This window comes from Xiphophorus hellerii, chromosome 18 (genome assembly GCF_003331165.1).
Source record: "Xiphophorus hellerii strain 12219 chromosome 18, Xiphophorus_hellerii-4.1, whole genome shotgun sequence".
Taxonomy (NCBI): Eukaryota; Metazoa; Chordata; class Actinopteri; order Cyprinodontiformes; family Poeciliidae; genus Xiphophorus; species Xiphophorus hellerii.
Window position 1 is genome coordinate 25525972 of NC_045689.1, and position 17330 is coordinate 25543301.

Sequence of the window (17330 nt, forward strand, 5' to 3'; positions counted from 1 at the left end):
ATTGTCAGCTTATAGGTAAAACTTTCAATCCTTTACCATTACTTAATAATACTAATAATAAATACAGCATAATCGTTATTAAATTGAGGTCAGTTTAATGTTTTTCTCTCAGCAATCGTCATTATTTTTAGCGAAACTTTCTATAACTTCATATAATCATCTGTATGAAAATACTTGCATTGGTTTTCCAGAACAATATCCCACTGGCAATATGGCGACCGCGCTGACGTCTCCCTTCTAATGGACTCAACGCCTACAGGAAGCGAATCAGGAAGTGACATCAGAAACTCAAATTCACAGCCTGAGGGTGCGTCACGCACATCCTGAAAGCTTTCCAGTTGTATATTTTCTTCGTTTTGTTTTTGCCGGACAAAGTTTGGAAACTTCAGAGTCGAACAATGGCAGGTCAGAGAACCAATTATGAAATTTAAAGATGGTACTTCTCCTGTGTTGTATTCAGAATTAGAATAAACTTTATTCGTCAAATTTGTACACAAAAAACACGGATTTTGATGTTGGTTACGCTTTTCTCTGAATCCGGGGACAAGCGTAAAACATCCAGCCGTCCATTTTCTTTCGGGACGGGTTCTGGTGCTCATCTCCAGCTACCGGTCCGGGCGAGAGGCGCCATCTGTGGGATATATTTTTTCGGATCCTTTGAGTTATTTAAGGGCGACTCCACCCAATTTTTCCACTACCTTCAACATCTTTAATCTACTTTAGTTTAAAAAACTATAACACCCAGATTCTTCAAACCTGGTCTAGATTATTGTCAGCTAATAGCAGACTATTTAAAAGCAAGTTTGTGAAACATTGATCTGATTTGTAAAACTTCTGTAACGGGCTGTTTGAGCCAGTGGCTGATGCAACTGGATCACACCGGAACTGCTCCAGCTGCAACACCTGGACACTTCAAAGGGGGACGAGATTACTCTGTTTCATTGGATAAATAATTTGACCAGAATGAAAAGAAAAGTAAAAACAGGCAAGTGCTTGTTAGTAGGACTAGTCCTAGTTAAAACCATGAAAAGAATGCTCAACTTCAACCTTTTAAACATTTTTATGTCACAGCTTTTCTTTGGCTTTAGAAATATGAACATCTATTTCTGCTCAGAGTTACATGAGAAGCTCTTCTCTCTCTCTGCAAAAAGAGACATTCGGTTATGAATCACTTGAATTATTATTTTATTTTTTTGTGCATGATTACTTTTTGACACTCATATTGTTTCAGCCAGTTTAAATTCTCTTACCTCTCCTCCTTTTGGCCAATGTTCAGTTTGTTCCACTGCCTCAGCCCTCGTTAGTGGTTTTGTGATTTCCAGTGGATGCCTGTGTTGCATACAAAAAGACAATGTTAAAAACTGTTTCCTAAAAATACAAATATTTACTTTACATTTTAATAAAGATGATTTACAAAACTTTCCTTTTTCTTTATGCTTGCCTGTTTCGTTATTCAATACCCCGTTTTCTCCTCACCTGTTTCTATTTATCTTTGTTCTGACCAATGGACTTTGAAAGAACAAATTTCTTTTCAAATTTACTTAAATGTCATCTCGAGGAACTTTACCGAAATCATTCCAATTCAATCATACATGCATTCCAACTGATTCTATCAAAAAAAATGCATTTTATCTGGATTTGCATATGTCTAAGTATATGCATACATACATCCATGCCCACACTAACTCATATGCTTTAGCCCCAATTTGCATATTTTTTAAAAATTTTTTCTTTTAGCCAATTCACCGTTGCCACATCTGTTTGCACCACCTGCATTTTGTTTGATGAGCAGTAAATTTTCTTAATCAGATATCATAGATCTATTTAAGAATTAATGTACTATTTTTTTAAATCTAATGATTTAAGATTGGAAAATTACCAAAAGTTTAAAAAACATAATTCATCTGGTCCGGCACAACCTTGCTATCGAATGTTTAAACTAGAAATCTTCTAAGTAATAAAATGCATATAAAAACGTTAAAATGGAAATGTCTAGTAATGCAACCTAAGCTACGTCAATGACTTTTTACTGAAAAAGCCAGTAATCTTCTGATACTGCAAACTGTAACAGCTTTCACTGCAGTACAGTTTTAGGATTAGAGAATAGGATACTCAGTTTTTTTTGACTCAATAACAGTATTTAAATAATGATGATGACTATTTTTTCCCATGTCTTTGCAATTACAGGTTTGGTACTTCAGAAAGTGAAATATCGATTTGTGTACAAGGTGTCCAGACATGTACTTCGTCGTCTCGTGGACCTCCTTTTAAAAGACCATGTTTTGAATGGAGAAGAAGAGGATATAATATGTGAGGGAAGGTATAGTAGGGCCGATCAGGCACGTAGTCTCATTGACTATGTGATCAGAAAAGGAGAAAGAGCCAGCACAAGGCTGATTTATCACCTACAGAACATAGACCCAGTTCTTCACAGTGAGTTGGGTCTGTCCAGTGATCAACCTGGTCTGTCAGGTAAGAGGAAAAAATGTTAGTTTAAAAAGCATAAAAATTGATGGATTTTTCTTTATTAAGAAGTATAGCATTCTTGTAAACTCAAAAGTTTAGCACAATCAAATCTTCAATCCCTAAATCTTTGAGGGTTTATATAGAAATATTACCTAATAGGCACAAGCTCAGCAAGGCTTTTCGTCCGGTGCGCCAATGCCTGACCCCGGCCGAAGGGCCTTCAGTGCATTGTTGGGCTTTGGGAGATTAACATCTTATGTGTTCTGGTCCAAATGTTGGGGTGTTTGTAGGTTTTATTCTGGGGTGAGACTGGCGAACGGCTGGGTGGTTCAGGATTATATTCCAGTTCAAGTAGACTTTGTCAAACTTAGTGTTATTGTACCCTGCCATAAAGTTCCAGTTTGCAGGTGTTACAGCTTGCAGTTATTATTTTCATGTTTAGTGAAACATTGCTCAGCCGAAATGGATTATTTATCATTGGAAGGTAACCAAAAAAATAACAAGTTAAACTCAGTTTTTCATATTTAAGCTGATGCTTTGATGAGTAGCTCTTTGTCTTACATGGATATATGACATTATAAACTGTCTATTTGAGAAAACACTTAAAAGGCATCTCTAGCGGTGCTCCTTTTACATCCACTTTCACTTAAGAAAGAGCAAACCAATTCTTTAAACACGGTTGCTCTCCTCATTGTAAGCTGATGTCTTTTATTTCTGTTCTTTTTTTTTTTTTTGTTATTTGTAACGACAAAACATGTAAAGCTGAAGCTGAATGCTCTGGTGTGTTGCGTGCCTCCACATATATAAATAATCATGGTGGACCACCATTTCTTTTGGTCCCAGTCCAGCCATGACTCGGTCACAGGGGTCTGTGACCGAGTCATAAACGATAAATCAATTAATCGTACAATAAATGAAAACTATCGACATCATTTTAATTATCGGCTTTATCGTTTCTTCCAGCCTTTTTCTCTTTCTGTTGATGACACTGAATGAAAACAGGCTCAACTCTGTGTGTGACTGTGTGTGATAATCTCACACAGTCAACCCCCCTATCTTGGAGAAAAACTGGGCTACAAATCGACACTCGTGTCTTTTTTCTTTCTCCTTTTGAAAACTTGACTTTATTATGACGTAGTAACTGCCACAGTCGTTTTCCTCTTTTACTGACTGCTGCTGAACACCGTCGCCGCTAAGCAGGAAGGAACCATTTCATGCAGATTCAAAGGAGGGTTCAGTGTAAATTTGAATGTTTGCGTTTTGGTCTGGGAGTGCTAACATTTATTTGTTATTGATAAAAACAGTTTTAAAAAACACGATAAAGTTTAATTTGTAATTGACAAGGCTCCAGTTTTTTTCTATTTCCATGAAGAAAAAAAACAAAAACAAAACTATTTTGTGGAGGGCCCCCAGTCGGTCAGGGGCCCTTGGAGTTGTCCTGACTTTTTCCCCCCTTTACCAATGCATGCATCCCTACCCAGAACCCTCAATGTCTATATTCAACTTCTTAAAGGCTCTGTTTATTTTGCTAAAACAGAAAAAAGCTTCAGTTATATATTAATAATGCTACAGGTAAGAAAAACATGTCCTGAGTCCTTCGTTAGTCCACATTGAATATAGTTGCGAAAAGAAAGTTTTCAACTAACATTCAACCTATTAAAAAAACTATATTTATTTTTTTAGTCCAATTAACTCCATCTGTGCCAACTGTGGAAGACTTCTTGAAAACCATAAGGACTAACCCAGAGGTCAGTAATTAAATTAAGCTATAAAATAGCCTTAGTTTAATAGATCAGGTTGAACTTTAGCAACACGTTAGTGAATTTAATGGAAGAGAATCATCTTATGCATACCATGTGTGTAAACAAAATTAATCAATCTCACATTCAGCAGTTAAAACATTTACACTTTTGTCTCCCTTGGCTCTTTATTCGTCTCTCAGGTCTATCCTGTGACCCAAACTTCCTTGAAGAACCGCGTAGCTCTGCTGATCACTAATATCAAGTTTTCTGAGGAATCAATGAACAGATGGGGAGCAGAGAAAGACGAGGAGAACATGGAGAAACTGCTTTCATATCTGGGGTATGAGGTGGTGAAATACACAAACCTCACTGGAAAGGTACTTTATTCTAGATGAGAGACTAAATGAAACAGATTCTCATCTGATTGATTATTTAATTTAATAACTGGTGACATGATTTTCTGTCTTCTTTCAGGCGATTGATGAGGCTTTAATTGACTTCACTAAACATCCCAAACTAAAATACACTGACAGCGTGTTTGTGGTTCTCATGTCTCATGGGAAGCTGGGGAAAATTCTTGGGGTTGACTGGAAAGAGGACAAACCAGATGAATTTCCAATCAACAACATTTTCAAACACTTGGGCTCCAAGAGTTGTCCAGAGCTAAGAGATAAACCAAAGGTCATCATCATACAGGCCTGCAGAGGAGGTGATTCAAATCTGCTGCTGCAGATACTAAAGCTCACTGTGAGTTAATATAATGGTCTCACCTGTTTGCCTTTTTTATGCTTCAGGACACAGTGCAGGTTATGTTCTACAATCTGAGAACCATGCAGCAGACATGCTTCATCATTTAATTTTGGAAAAAGACTTCATTTACCTTTCATCTTGTATTCCTGGTGGGTTGAAAGCGACACTTTAGATGAACTTATTGTAGTGGTTGTAACTTCATTGCTTTTTATTCCCTGCTCATCTTCCTTCAGACACTGTGTCGTACAGACAACGAGATCGTGGGTCTCTCCTCATCCAGAGCATTGTGGAGGCTTTCAGTCCAGAGCGGTATCAGGAAGATATTTATGGACTTTTTGAGAAGATAGAAATGGTAAGCAAGAAATGTTGAGTGTGAGTTTAAAAAAAATATATATATATTTTTAAAATATTAGCTTAAATATAATCACTACAGATAAGCAGAAAAATAGCTTGTTACTGATTGATGCTGATTTAGTCTTACAATCTTTTTTTAATTGTTTCGTCCCAACAGGAGACACAACAATACTCTTTTGATCAACAAATGATGTCAGAGATGACTAGAAACACACTGACAAAGCATTTTTACCCCTTAACAGGAATCAGGTAAGGTGCATCTTGTTGAAACTCCTACTTTATCAACAACTCGCTTCAATCCTAGGCTTAGAAAAATGCCCAGTAATTAGATTAATATGGTTAAAATGATATATCCTATTTTACTTACCTTCAACATCATGCAACATGTTTATTTGTCTTTTAAAAAAAATATGTAATTAAAGAACAGCTTCACATTAGCTGCATTTCTATAATTTGCAATTGCAGTGTTTCAGTTAAATAAGAAATTAAATTAAAATCGCATGTGAATAAGCTTGTTCAAGTGATAAGTCAGTAGAAATCACAGCAGTGACGAATGTAAACAGTTCCATTAGATATATTAGTATTTCAGCCATGCCGCTAGCGCTCATCATCTATCAGAGGTCTCACTCAGGCGTTGCAATGAGAAATACTTGGGAGTAACTTTGCATGCAGCGTTTTGGGGAAATTGTAGTCTGAAGTTTTACAGAAGATGGATTCAACGTGTTTGAACGACACAACTTCTTATGAACAGTGCGATGCAGTGAGATCTCTGGTGGAGCACGTCGTCCTAAAATGCCCCCAAAACAAACCTACTACTATTTCCTGTCCTAGAAACTGAACTTAAAGTGGGATTATTTCAGTGCTTTTGTAAAACTAGAAAATACAGCTGTCGACAAAATGAAGTTGTTTCAAAGTAGTGGATTTTACAAATACATGCTTTTAAGCTTGTATTTATAATTGCTTAAATTTACTTAATACGAGTCTGACTCAAAATATAGTAAAATATATCAAAATTTTAATATACTCACTACACTTTTTCCACTGGGGTTGTGTCTTTATCTTTCAGAAAAATGAGTGTCTTGGTGAAGGAAGACAAAGGTAGGGTAATTTTCAGTCACTCCTTCTTTGTGTCCTTTTAGCTGCTCATCTTCTTTCATCAGAGGGCAAATGCTTTTCTTCATCTAAACTACAGAACTTACTAACATTTATAATAAATCGTTTTTTTTTTGCAATACTCTGCCTCTCGCTTCACTTCTTTCTACATAATTTAGAAATGGCTCTAGTCTATCTGCTCTGTCATGACAACACAGTAGATTAACACAAATTGTGATTGTATTGTGCAGCTTTACTGATGGCTTAAGCAAAAATACAGTATAACAGCTTTAATTGAGATTTAACAGAGATTCTTTATTATTGGGGTGATCACATATACTTTTCTTGAAATATTTAATTTTTTTTCTAATGTTGAAAACGTATAATAATTGCATCTTATTTGTATAGACACAGTTACAGATGCATTCTCAGAAAGTGAGGGCTGTAGCTATGGTAAGCACAAATATCACATCACTTTGAAGGTTTAATGCTTGGATTAGATTAAACTATTTAATTGTCTGCTACATGTCAATTTATTGAACAAACAGGAACATCCACTAAGGTCAGCTCACACGAGAAGGAGGAGCAGGAGGAGCGAGAGGAGGATGAAGAAGATGAGCAGGAGGAGGAAGATGAAGAGTCTGGTGAGAAACACACTTTAAACTACCTGATCACGCCATTGGAACACATTCCTCATTTGTGGTGCCTAATGGGAAGTTTTAAAACCAGTTTGAAGTTATTGTGGGTTATAATAACGCTTCTGATATATTTTTTTCTTCCTTTTCCTCCAATGTGGTGAAGAGACGAGCAGCAAATCATGTGATCAAGCAGGATGTTTAACCTGCCGCTTGGCTGCAGTCAAACTTAGTACATATAGGCAGATGGGCTTGTGCCCGACCCAAAAAACAAAGCAAACCATCAAATGGAAAACAAAAATGAAAAATTTGTTTTTGCACGTTTTCACTGGTATTTTGTATACTTGCACAAAAATCTGTTTGGTACCGTCACTGAATACATTTTTATATGCATTTGTCTATATGTGTTTTTCTGAAATATAAATCCAAACTAAAACAAATTAACAAGCAAAATTGTTTGCAAACTTTTTCTTTAACAAACTCAAATTCTTTGACAGCATAAGGAAGTCCCTAGCGTTTTCTTTTTGTTGCAGAAATAGACAGCCAAACTAAACCGATTCATTTTGATCATAGTGATTTCTACAGGTCATAAAACAAGCCAAAGTAGATTTTGCTCATCCAATGATATAATGCTTGTAGATAAGACAATTAGGGCCACTGGAACGTTTAGTTTCTTTTTTTGTTTTCAGTGGCTCTAAACCTCTTCTGTATCATCTGAACTTTTTCTAAAGGATCACTGCTTGGTTTTAAAAAAAAAATGTTTATTTTTACAGCTCACACATTCAAGTTCTGCTGTGAAAAATGTAAAAGCATCACTCAGGTGAGATCTGAAACCTGATTGTAATTTCACTCCAACTTGCAAATAAATTAAGAAGCCTAATTTTTCCCTCTCTCATCCATCTTTATTTTACTGTTAATATTTATAATTGTGCAAATAAATTACTGGATGTTCTCTCCACAGACCCACGGCACAAAGCTTGTTACTCCCCAGAGGATTTCAAACGGACGTTTCCAGTGAGTGAGACACACCGTCTATGCGGTAGAAATGTACCCATTAATCAGTGCCGTCACTCACACTGTGTGTCTGTGTTTAAAGAATGCAGCTGGAAGGAGAAGGCTCATACGAGTGTTCGGTCACCGGTCTGGTTTTTGAAGCAAGCGAGCCGGTTCTGGTGCGGTATTCGGTCTTATCCTGGTCCAAGTTTGGCTCGTTCTTACCCAACTCCTGGAAATTTGCCGGACCAATCTTCGACATCGACACTGTCAACAAGGAGGCGTCTGTGCTCACATCCATCCACCTCCCCCACTCTGTTTGCTTAGGCCGTAAGAGCAATTAATGTCTTTAATATTGAGCATCTTCTAAAAGAGTCGCCATAAAACTTTCATGTCTGATATTTTCTAGAGTCTCTTGACAACGCCGTGTCATTCAAGATCTTGCATGTTGTCGATGAGGATTTCAGTGAGGCTGTCATTGAGCCACCTTCAGGCTACTCAGGTAGCCACGTTAAGTGGAGCGTGAGGTCCCTGTCCCCCGTGTGTCCCATCATTCCAGCTGATGAACAGGCTGAATATCATGGCATGGTTATGATCTACAAACAGATGACAGATGATACAAACACCAACAACAACATCTTCCATGTGTACCTGGTCCTAAATAACGTCTCTGCCATTAAAGTAGGTATTATTTACCTTGGTATCGTTATGGAAACTGAGTGATTTCTGTGAAGTTTGAACTGACATTGGTTTTGTGATTTTTGCTGTCTACTGACTGAAGGGAAAACTGTTTTTGTTTTTTTAAAGTCAGACACTTTAGAGTAGGCGTGTTTTCAACATGTAGCCTTATAGCATTAACTTTTCTCTCTGACAGTTTTCAATACAGAGTAAATATTTCACTAATTTCCCCCCAAAACAAACACAATTGTTTCTAATTATAGGAAGCAATTAGTCTATTTGAAGTTATTTGTTTCCACTAGTGTGCACACAAAAAGAAAAACAAACTCCATCCTCACACAGAGAAATATTCCATTCATGAAATAATGATCATTGCAGACATGAAATCAGCTCAAATGTTCATGATTAAAACTCCAGCAAAATGCCTCACTTTTGAAACCGTGAGGAAACAGTAAGAACAGAATTAGAGCCCAAAGTAACTTTCACTTCTGCTCGTGTTTGCTTCCATTGTGGTTTTGACATTATCACGGTTTGCATTTCTATTGTTTTATATCACCGTGGTCGCTGCTTTTATTTGCCTTATCAATTCCCATATCTGATAGTAACATTGAGCAGGAGTAAATAAGTGAATGTTTATATTTAAAACCAGCCAAAAATCAGCCGTGATGCCATTCTGGAAGTGTGACTGTGGTTGCAGGAACATGTGGGTCTGGGAGGATCCAGCTGGTGAATAACGACACAAAATGAAAGATGCCAGTTCTTTAAATATGTTGCAGTTAGTTTTTCCATGTAGTTTTTCTGCTCTCATCGTGTTTTCATTTTAATTCTCCTGGTTGTTGTTTCCAGGAACCCGATTAACCCTCTGCTTTGTTTTTCATCCTGCTTTACTGTTTACATTCAGGATGTATGCGAACAGGTTCAGAGCTACCCGAATAAATACGTCAGGGTGACTAAATCCCCCATGTGCAGACTGGTTGAGGGGATATTTCGCCTTTCCAGTAAGCCCGAGGGAGTGGTCAGTCCTCAGGTGTGCATACCTCCATGTTCATGAATTATGAGCGTCATTAGGATTGGCTCATGCTCCCAAGTGTAAAAATACTAAAGCATCAAGTTGTGTGCAGGACTTTTGTGGGACAGTCTTGAAATATTTTCACTTGATCTTTTGTCAATATTTCTGCAGGACTTATTTTTATCTTGCTGTAACTTTTGTTACAGCAAGAATAAATTTCCCTGTCTTTTTGCAGGAGCTGGAATTTACACTAGCTGAGATAGCGGTAATAGGCTTTTTCGAGGTCTTCTTTGACAAGCAGCCTCCGTTTGAATGGTCTCTAAGAAAGAGGAGAACGGATGAGGTCGTCTGGTCTGCCACCATCAGAGCAGGTACCAGTGAATTTAACTAAAGAGGAGTTCCACACTTTGACATTGAAAGGAATCTTACAGGACTGTGGTTTATAACTTATTTTTTGACTTATTCTGTTAAATACATTAGTATATTTTCCAGTAGATTTTTTTCCAGGACATATTTATGTCATATTCATTATCTTGTTAACAATACAGACAGCACATGTAACTACATTCTTTATTTTTAAGTAACTTAAAATATGGTGTTTATTGCCACAGCTCCTCTGATGCTAGTTTACTTGTTTTACCCTTGAAATGGGTATTTGTCATTTTTCTATTTGTCCATTGCTGCTAAAGCAATTTTATCAACATACAATTAAAAAAAAACAAAAGTTACAAAAATAAATCTCATCAAGTTTTACAAAAATAAACTTCATCAATTTCTACTTGTATGTCCCTTTTTTGATCTACATGACATTTTACATCTGACCAATGATTTCATCCCTCCTAAAAATGTCTTAAGTTTCTACTTTTTACTCATATTTCATTGTGGCCAAAAGGGTTACCAATCACACAGCAACGTTAAATTGCCCATAGGGATTTTATGCTGGTTTGTAGTTAGATTTTTTTAGAACATGGATGATGTCAGTCATTTTCTTTTCTTTTTCTTTTTCTCCAGACGACTGGCAAGCTGCAATAAAAGAAAACCCAAGGAAAAGAGCCAGATGTATGCTTCTGTTTAGCTTTTAGTTAGACAGATTTTCCATCATATTTTTCAGGTTTTGTCGTGTTACTAACATTAACATCTCTGTCCCACAGGTGACGGTGAGAGTGTCCTTACGGTGTTCATCTTTTGATGACTTACTGGACAAAAGATGGATTTAGTTACTAAACAAAGCTTTTCTAGTTAACTTGTGTCATTTTTCCAGATGAATTGAGAGCAAAGAGCCATCGGGGTCAGGACCTGTCAGAGAAGCAGCTCCTGCAGGTCGCCAATAAGTTTGGGTCAGAGTGGAAGGAGGCAGCCATCTACTTAGACTTACTGAGGAAAGATCTGGATGACATCCTGGAGAAAGAGAAGGATGTGACCATGCAGAAGCATAGGATGCTGGTAATGTGGAAGAACAGAAGGAGGCAAGGAGAAGCTACTGCGTCTGCCCTGTTGGAAAGTTTGAAAGATATGGATAAGTTGTCCACGTACGTTCGCGACATTCTGCAAGGTACGGTCTAAAGATTTCCTCCACTACAGTTTTCTAAAGGTTTCAAAGTTGTACTTTAAACTTTGACTTATTCATTATTAGTGTTGAGGCATTTAATCTGTTTGCAGCAGTGCATTGTGCAAAGTCTGCTCAAAAATTCATAATATTCCAGTGGTAAATTATTGTTCCTGTAATATGATGAATTATTATGCTGCCATGTTTACAGCTTTCCCAGTGTTGCCCTCCTTCTCTGCCCCCTCTCATTGACTTTAAGCCTAATATTGGATTATTTATCTATCCAATTCATACTTTTGTTGTTTATTCCTCCAGCAAAAGTCCAAACCAGTGTACAAAATATTTAACAAATGTCCACAAAATATTGAAAAGAGACACGTATCTTTTGCCCCTCCCAGCAGGTAAAGCCAAATGATGAAATGTTTTTTTCTTTTCTGTTGTGTCTGCTTTCAGATTTAATGACGGCAGACGATGAACGCATGGACGAATAAGAAAATCCATAAAAATGGATTTAGTTACACCCACTCAGAGACGATATCAAAGAAACGGGGACGCCTGCTGGAGACTTTGTGGATCTAAGGGAGCCGACCACTTCCATGTTTTTGGGGACTGCCAGGTCTTATTACCTGGCAGTCCCCAAACGTTGTACTTGGGCAAGCTACAGTTGGACACATGGACCAATAAAGACAAAAAACTGCTGGCTATCTTACTGGCAGCCAGTAAGAAAGCCATCACAAGGAAATGGCTAAAACCAGATCCACCCACTATCGATGAATGGATTGAAATTGTTTACCAGAATTATGCTATGGAAAAGATTTCTTTTTCCCTCCAAGTTGAAAGAGGAAAATTTTATACCAAATGAACTGAGTATGTAAAACCAATTAGATCTGACTTCATTTGATTGTTCTTGTGAATGATGTGTCCTGCTCTTTTATCTTCTTGTGCTTTTTATTGCTCGAGGCGGTGCAATCCCCATTTTTGTTAAAGTTTCTTCATTTTTCTTATCGTTCACAACTAAAATTTGTAATAGTCTGTAAAAGAAAATACCAGAAAGGCGGTATGGACAAAATCACTTGGACTCTTCGTGTTCATGAAGGTTCCCCTTGTGAAGCTGCTGGACAGTGTATGAATGTGTGTTTACCATTTTAGGTCAAATCCTGTAGAATATTTAGTAAAGCAGCATTAAAACAGATTCATACTCTTGAGGTGAATTATGCCATCGTTTACTCATCATGTGAGTGTGACTCAGTGGAAAGATGAATGCAATTGGGTGAATCTGGGTGTGTAAAGTGGTTTGTGTGGTCAGTATAATTGAAAAAGTGCTATGTAGAAATTGGATCTAATTACCATTTATGTTCACCATGTTCTTTATATATCGTTTTATCTATTACAATTTATTTTTTTTACTCGTGGTCAAATTTTATACACCTATTTAACTGGATGTAATAGGTTTTCTATTGTGTACCAGACAAGAATAAATATGTTGTATTTGTAAAATAAATCTGTCTGATGTATTCATTAGGTGACGGTCTAAAAACAACATTTTTAGGCTGTGAGTTTTCGTTTTGCCAGTGCAGCTAAACCACACTGGCAAAGTCTGAGCACATTTTGGAAACTTCATTTGGAAAATCTAATGGACAGATTTGCAATAACTGTTAATTAGAAAAAGTAAACACTACTGTAAACACTGCTGTTTTAGTTAACTAATCTGAAATAATGTTGTTCTCCTATGTGTAAACACTGGTACAAAAGAGCTAAAGATGCAATACAGTGAACCGTCGCTATATCGCGGTTCACCTTTCACGGTCTCGCTGCTTCGCGGATTTGCATCGTGCATTGTGTTCTGCATTCTGATTGGCTAAACGGTCTCTCCGCTTCTTCTCTACCTGTGTGTCAACAACGTTGCGGTTTAATATGTACTTGTACGTAAAACAGCTTGCCAATTTTAACATAATCGATGAATTATAAGAATCTTTTTGCCCAGAAGAAAAGAGAGCGACAACAACTACCGATAACTATGTTCGAGCGGAGTCAGGATGCAGCGGCTCAGTCAGAAGAGCAGTGAAATACACGTGAGTCACTATTTGTCCTACTGCACTTTGTTTTTTTTTCATAATAATTTTTTATTTTCTCCCGTTCTAATCCAATGACTCAGGTCGCGGTGGGGCGGCGCTGATCTCCGCAATTCTTGCACTGGAATCCGCCTTCAGTTCATATTAAAATTATTATTTTACAGTACAGTAGTTATTTGTAAAAAAAAAAAATTTTTTTTACACAGTACCTTTTATTTGTTAGACAAATGCTTGGGCCTGTAAAAAAGTTTTGTTCTTTGGTTTCAATGTATTATGGAGCATTTTATTGTATAATAATTGTAAAAAAATAAAAATAAGGGTTCACTGTAATAATACTGTAATAAGTTAATACAAATAAATAATAAATAAATAAATTAAATCGAATACTGGAATACATTCATAAACTGACACCGGGCCAATATGACCGTTCTTAACAGACTGGCGGACCCTTGGCTCTTACAAAGAGAAGAGGGTCCACGGATAGCTTATGCTTGAGCAGCTTCGTTTGGCGCTAAGCACCACACGTTCAGTAGCTTGTGTCGACAGCGAGGGACAGTTGCGGGTTTGGTGCGGTGAATCATATGGAGGGAAGACAGGAAGCTTCGGTGCGTCTACTTCCTGTGGTCCCCCGAGGAGATGTAGCCCACGGCTCGGTTGATGGTGACGGCGCGAACGTGGAAGCCTCTCATCATCTTACACATCTTCTGTCGGTTCACGTAGGAGGCGTTTCCCCACCGACCGGGCGCGTCCTAAATGCAGGACAGACGGAAGAATGACCATCGTGCTAACAACAGAAATGCCCCATTAAAAATAATTACAGGAAAACACTAATCTCCCTGTAAGGATTAGACGAAAAACAAAACCAAAAATAAACAGTGGTGTAAATGGGGAACAAACACAAAAAGACTAGAAAAAAAAATACCTCAGAAGGGTTGCGCTCTCCTGTTTCCATCGAGGAGCAGTTCTGTGCAAACCAAGAAAAAGATTTTATCATGCAACTTCCATTTTCCAAATTTCCCTACCGATTCCTTCAGCATCACATGTTTTGTCGCGTCGCCGCGTGTCCAGCAGCTCTCACTGACCTTCCTCAGGTCCCGAAGGATTCCCAGAGTCGGACTCAGAAGTGGAATTTCCGTCTCCGGCCTGTGGAGTGGGGACTTGAGGTACGTTTCAATGGCGGTATGGTAGAAGGCCAAATCCCTCATGATGTTCATCACACACTCATTCTGTCAGGACGAGAATAACAAAAGAAAACACGACTTTATGGTTTACTTTATTGGGTCCAAAAATCAACCTTTTAAAAGCGACTCGCAGCAACAACGTACCTCACTGAAGGACGAATTGAAGGACGAATTGCTCAGCATCCCGCAGCCGGAGTTCTGAGGGGAAAGTACAAGTTTCTTGAGGTTTTGTTGTTGCTGTTGTGGAGTTTACATTCCTGGTCAACACAGATACCACAGTATCAATGAAACTGTAAACAAAGCTGAAACCAGCTTCATGTGTCTGTTTTTATTGTAATGCAAGACATTTGGTAGAAACTGATTCCGAAACTTATTTATCCAGTCTTTTAATGCTGAACGGTATTAAGTAACAAAGAATTGCCGTGTTGTTTTTTTTATTAGTTGTTTTCTTATTTGGTCTAATAATAAACTCATTTTCATTTCGAATGGAAGGGCCGGATATGGCAGAAAGTGTTCATGCAGCTACCCAATAACAGACTGTTAAAATATTACAGCTTTCCCTGCATTCAATTAATACTAATAAAAAAAATCAAACACTATTTAACACTTAAGTAATTTGGTACGATACAAATAAAAAAAAAAAAAACCCAATATCTAAGCACACCACTGTTATGTTGAAGTTCTGTTTCTGCGGCCACAGAAACAGCTACGGCGAGCCGGATTTGGCCCACGAACCTTCAGTTTGACGCATGTGATACAGATTCTTTCTCAATGCCGTATAAGTGCATTTTAAAGTTATTTTAATGTAATTTGCGAGCTGGAGGACAACTTCTAACTCTGATTATCTGTAATTACGACTCCAATGCGCTTTACTCTACAATGTTTCGCGCATCCATGCACATACGGACAGCTGCTCTGGGGACACCGCCACAACCAGCAGGCCAAGACGAGAAATGGACACAACAACAACAACAACAACAACAATAATGTCTTAATTATTTACCTGGGTCGAAGCGGGAGAGCAGGCCCGCACTGTTTCGCTGCTCCTTATTGGCATCTCGTTGGATTTGATCAAGTTGGAACACAAATCTTCCTGCAATCCAAAAATGTACATTTATTTAATTACAATTTTTTAAATTAATCTTGATGGGGATTATAGTTGAATAATAAGTTAAAAAAAACCCCCATAAAAATAAAAAAGAAGTTTACTCACGCTTTTGAGAACCTCCGTGACACTCAGCAGAAGGTTCCTGAAGAGACTTGCGCACTGTGCGCTGTTGTTTGCGCTCGGCGGCAGCGGCAGCCCCGTGGATGTGCGCCAGTTGAGCAGCATCAGCATCAGCGGCAGCGCGGCGCAGCTGGAAAAGCCTGCAGGAGAAACATCAACACCCGCGATAGCATCAAGTTTTGGGCAACCACACAACCAAAACGGAACAGTAAATAAAAAATAAATAAATAAATTTAAAAAGCGCATTTGATCACTCGGTTGTCACCGACTTACATAAATGAACGTGTCTCATTTTTTCGGAGCAGACAGAGAGACCTGTGATGGGACTTGGTAAAACAGTAACACTGAGCTGCTGCTTTCATCTCAAGGTTTTATACAAACAAGCGGGGAATTCCCGCACAAGCAATACGTAACGTAATTTCCACATGATTTCTCCTTGAAACCCAATTATTCTATAAGACGGTGAGACTGTTCTGACTGCAACCTGTACAGTGTGTCATGAAAGACACACAACACCCTGGATTCAGAGCGAAGGCGCAGCGACCCATCACCAGGGAGAACCAGCGCTTCCAATTAGAGCTGCATTAAGTCGGTGCTGTGATTGTGACGCGATCTCCCGTGCAGCGTAATATTTGTAAATTCTGCCTGTTCGGTCACATCAGCGCTATTAAAGGAGCGACAACCAGTGGCTAATAATTAATCATGCCAGGAAGATCGCTATGCGGGGTCGTGAGGGTGAAGTGAATCACATGTGACATCAAACAGCATCATTTCACGACTCAAGAGCCAGCTGGAGGTCAGCCGGCCTGTCCGCGTGGGCCCCTCAAACGCAGGAGGGATTGTTATAAAAATTAAAAAAATAAAATATAGCCTATATATATATATATTATAGTAGGCAGCTCAGAGCTCACTTTACAAAGATATAGTTTGGACCGAAGAACACAACTCTACTTACACTTATCTTAAACAACAGGATTTACTTGATAAATAAATTTATTTATATAAATAAAGACAATTGATTGTCCCCACTCAGTCTCCTTCTCTCAAAATTTCACAAAATTTGAAATAAGCATAAACAAAACTCTATCTATCTATCCATCCATCCATCCATCCATCCATCCATCCATCCATCCATCCATCCATCCATCCATCCATCCATCCATCCATCCATCCATCCATCCATCCATCCATCCATCCATCCATCCATCCATCTATCTATCTATCTATCTATCTATCTATCTATCTATCTATCTATCTATCTATCTATCTATCTATCTATCTATCTATCTATCTATCTATCTATCTATCTATCTATCTATCTATCTATCTATCTATCTATCTATCTATCTATCTTCTCCCGTGTTATTTTTCATGTGATGGATTATTGGCAAATGTCTTCAGAAGTTTCACGAAATGCACTGTAACTTTCTAGCAAGAGAAAGAAAATTCTGGTGACTGAACAGAGAATCCCAAACCAACCCACACCACAACTTGCTGCAAAATGAAAATGTTGCATAGACCATCTATCCGTGGAGCAGCTCATCCAGGAGGGAAACCCAGCATCGTTCTCCCGACCTCGTTCTG

General features: G+C 38.1%; 2 protein-coding genes across 5 annotated transcripts; one reads left to right on the forward strand and one right to left on the reverse strand.

The window, feature by feature from the left end:
• Positions 1-81: 81 nt before the first annotated feature.
• Positions 82-12766, forward strand: LOC116708286 (uncharacterized). 4 transcript variants are annotated; one of them, XM_032546162.1, is made up of 21 exons: positions 85-405; positions 2188-2472; positions 4150-4214; positions 4409-4585; positions 4683-4917; positions 5003-5107; positions 5192-5310; positions 5470-5561; positions 6379-6410; positions 6813-6857; positions 6953-7048; positions 7813-7859; positions 8001-8053; positions 8136-8362; positions 8442-8713; positions 9612-9737; positions 9955-10090; positions 10731-10778; positions 10871-10876; positions 10981-11248; positions 11719-12766. In XM_032546162.1, the coding sequence occupies exons 1-21, from the start codon at positions 399-401 to the stop codon at positions 11738-11740; spliced, it is 2463 nt and encodes an 820-aa protein (XP_032402053.1). In that variant the 5' UTR covers positions 85-398; the 3' UTR covers positions 11741-12766. The 4 variants fall into 4 exon arrangements, with proteins under 4 accessions (XP_032402054.1, XP_032402053.1, XP_032402052.1 ...); XM_032546161.1 differs by having other exon boundaries at positions 88-405; positions 10981-11271; XM_032546163.1 differs by lacking the exon at positions 9612-9737 and having other exon boundaries at positions 82-405; positions 10981-11271.
• A 714-nt stretch (positions 12767-13480) lies between these two features.
• Positions 13481-16864, reverse strand: il12a (interleukin 12a). Its single transcript, XM_032590396.1, has 6 exons — positions 15732-16864; positions 15522-15611; positions 14663-14716; positions 14420-14563; positions 14260-14301; positions 13481-14086 (listed from the first exon to the last, which is right to left on the reverse strand). The coding sequence occupies exons 1-6, from the start codon at positions 15990-15992 to the stop codon at positions 13949-13951; spliced, it is 729 nt and encodes a 242-aa protein (XP_032446287.1). The 5' UTR covers positions 15993-16864; the 3' UTR covers positions 13481-13948.
• Between the last annotated feature and the right edge of the window lie 466 nt (positions 16865-17330).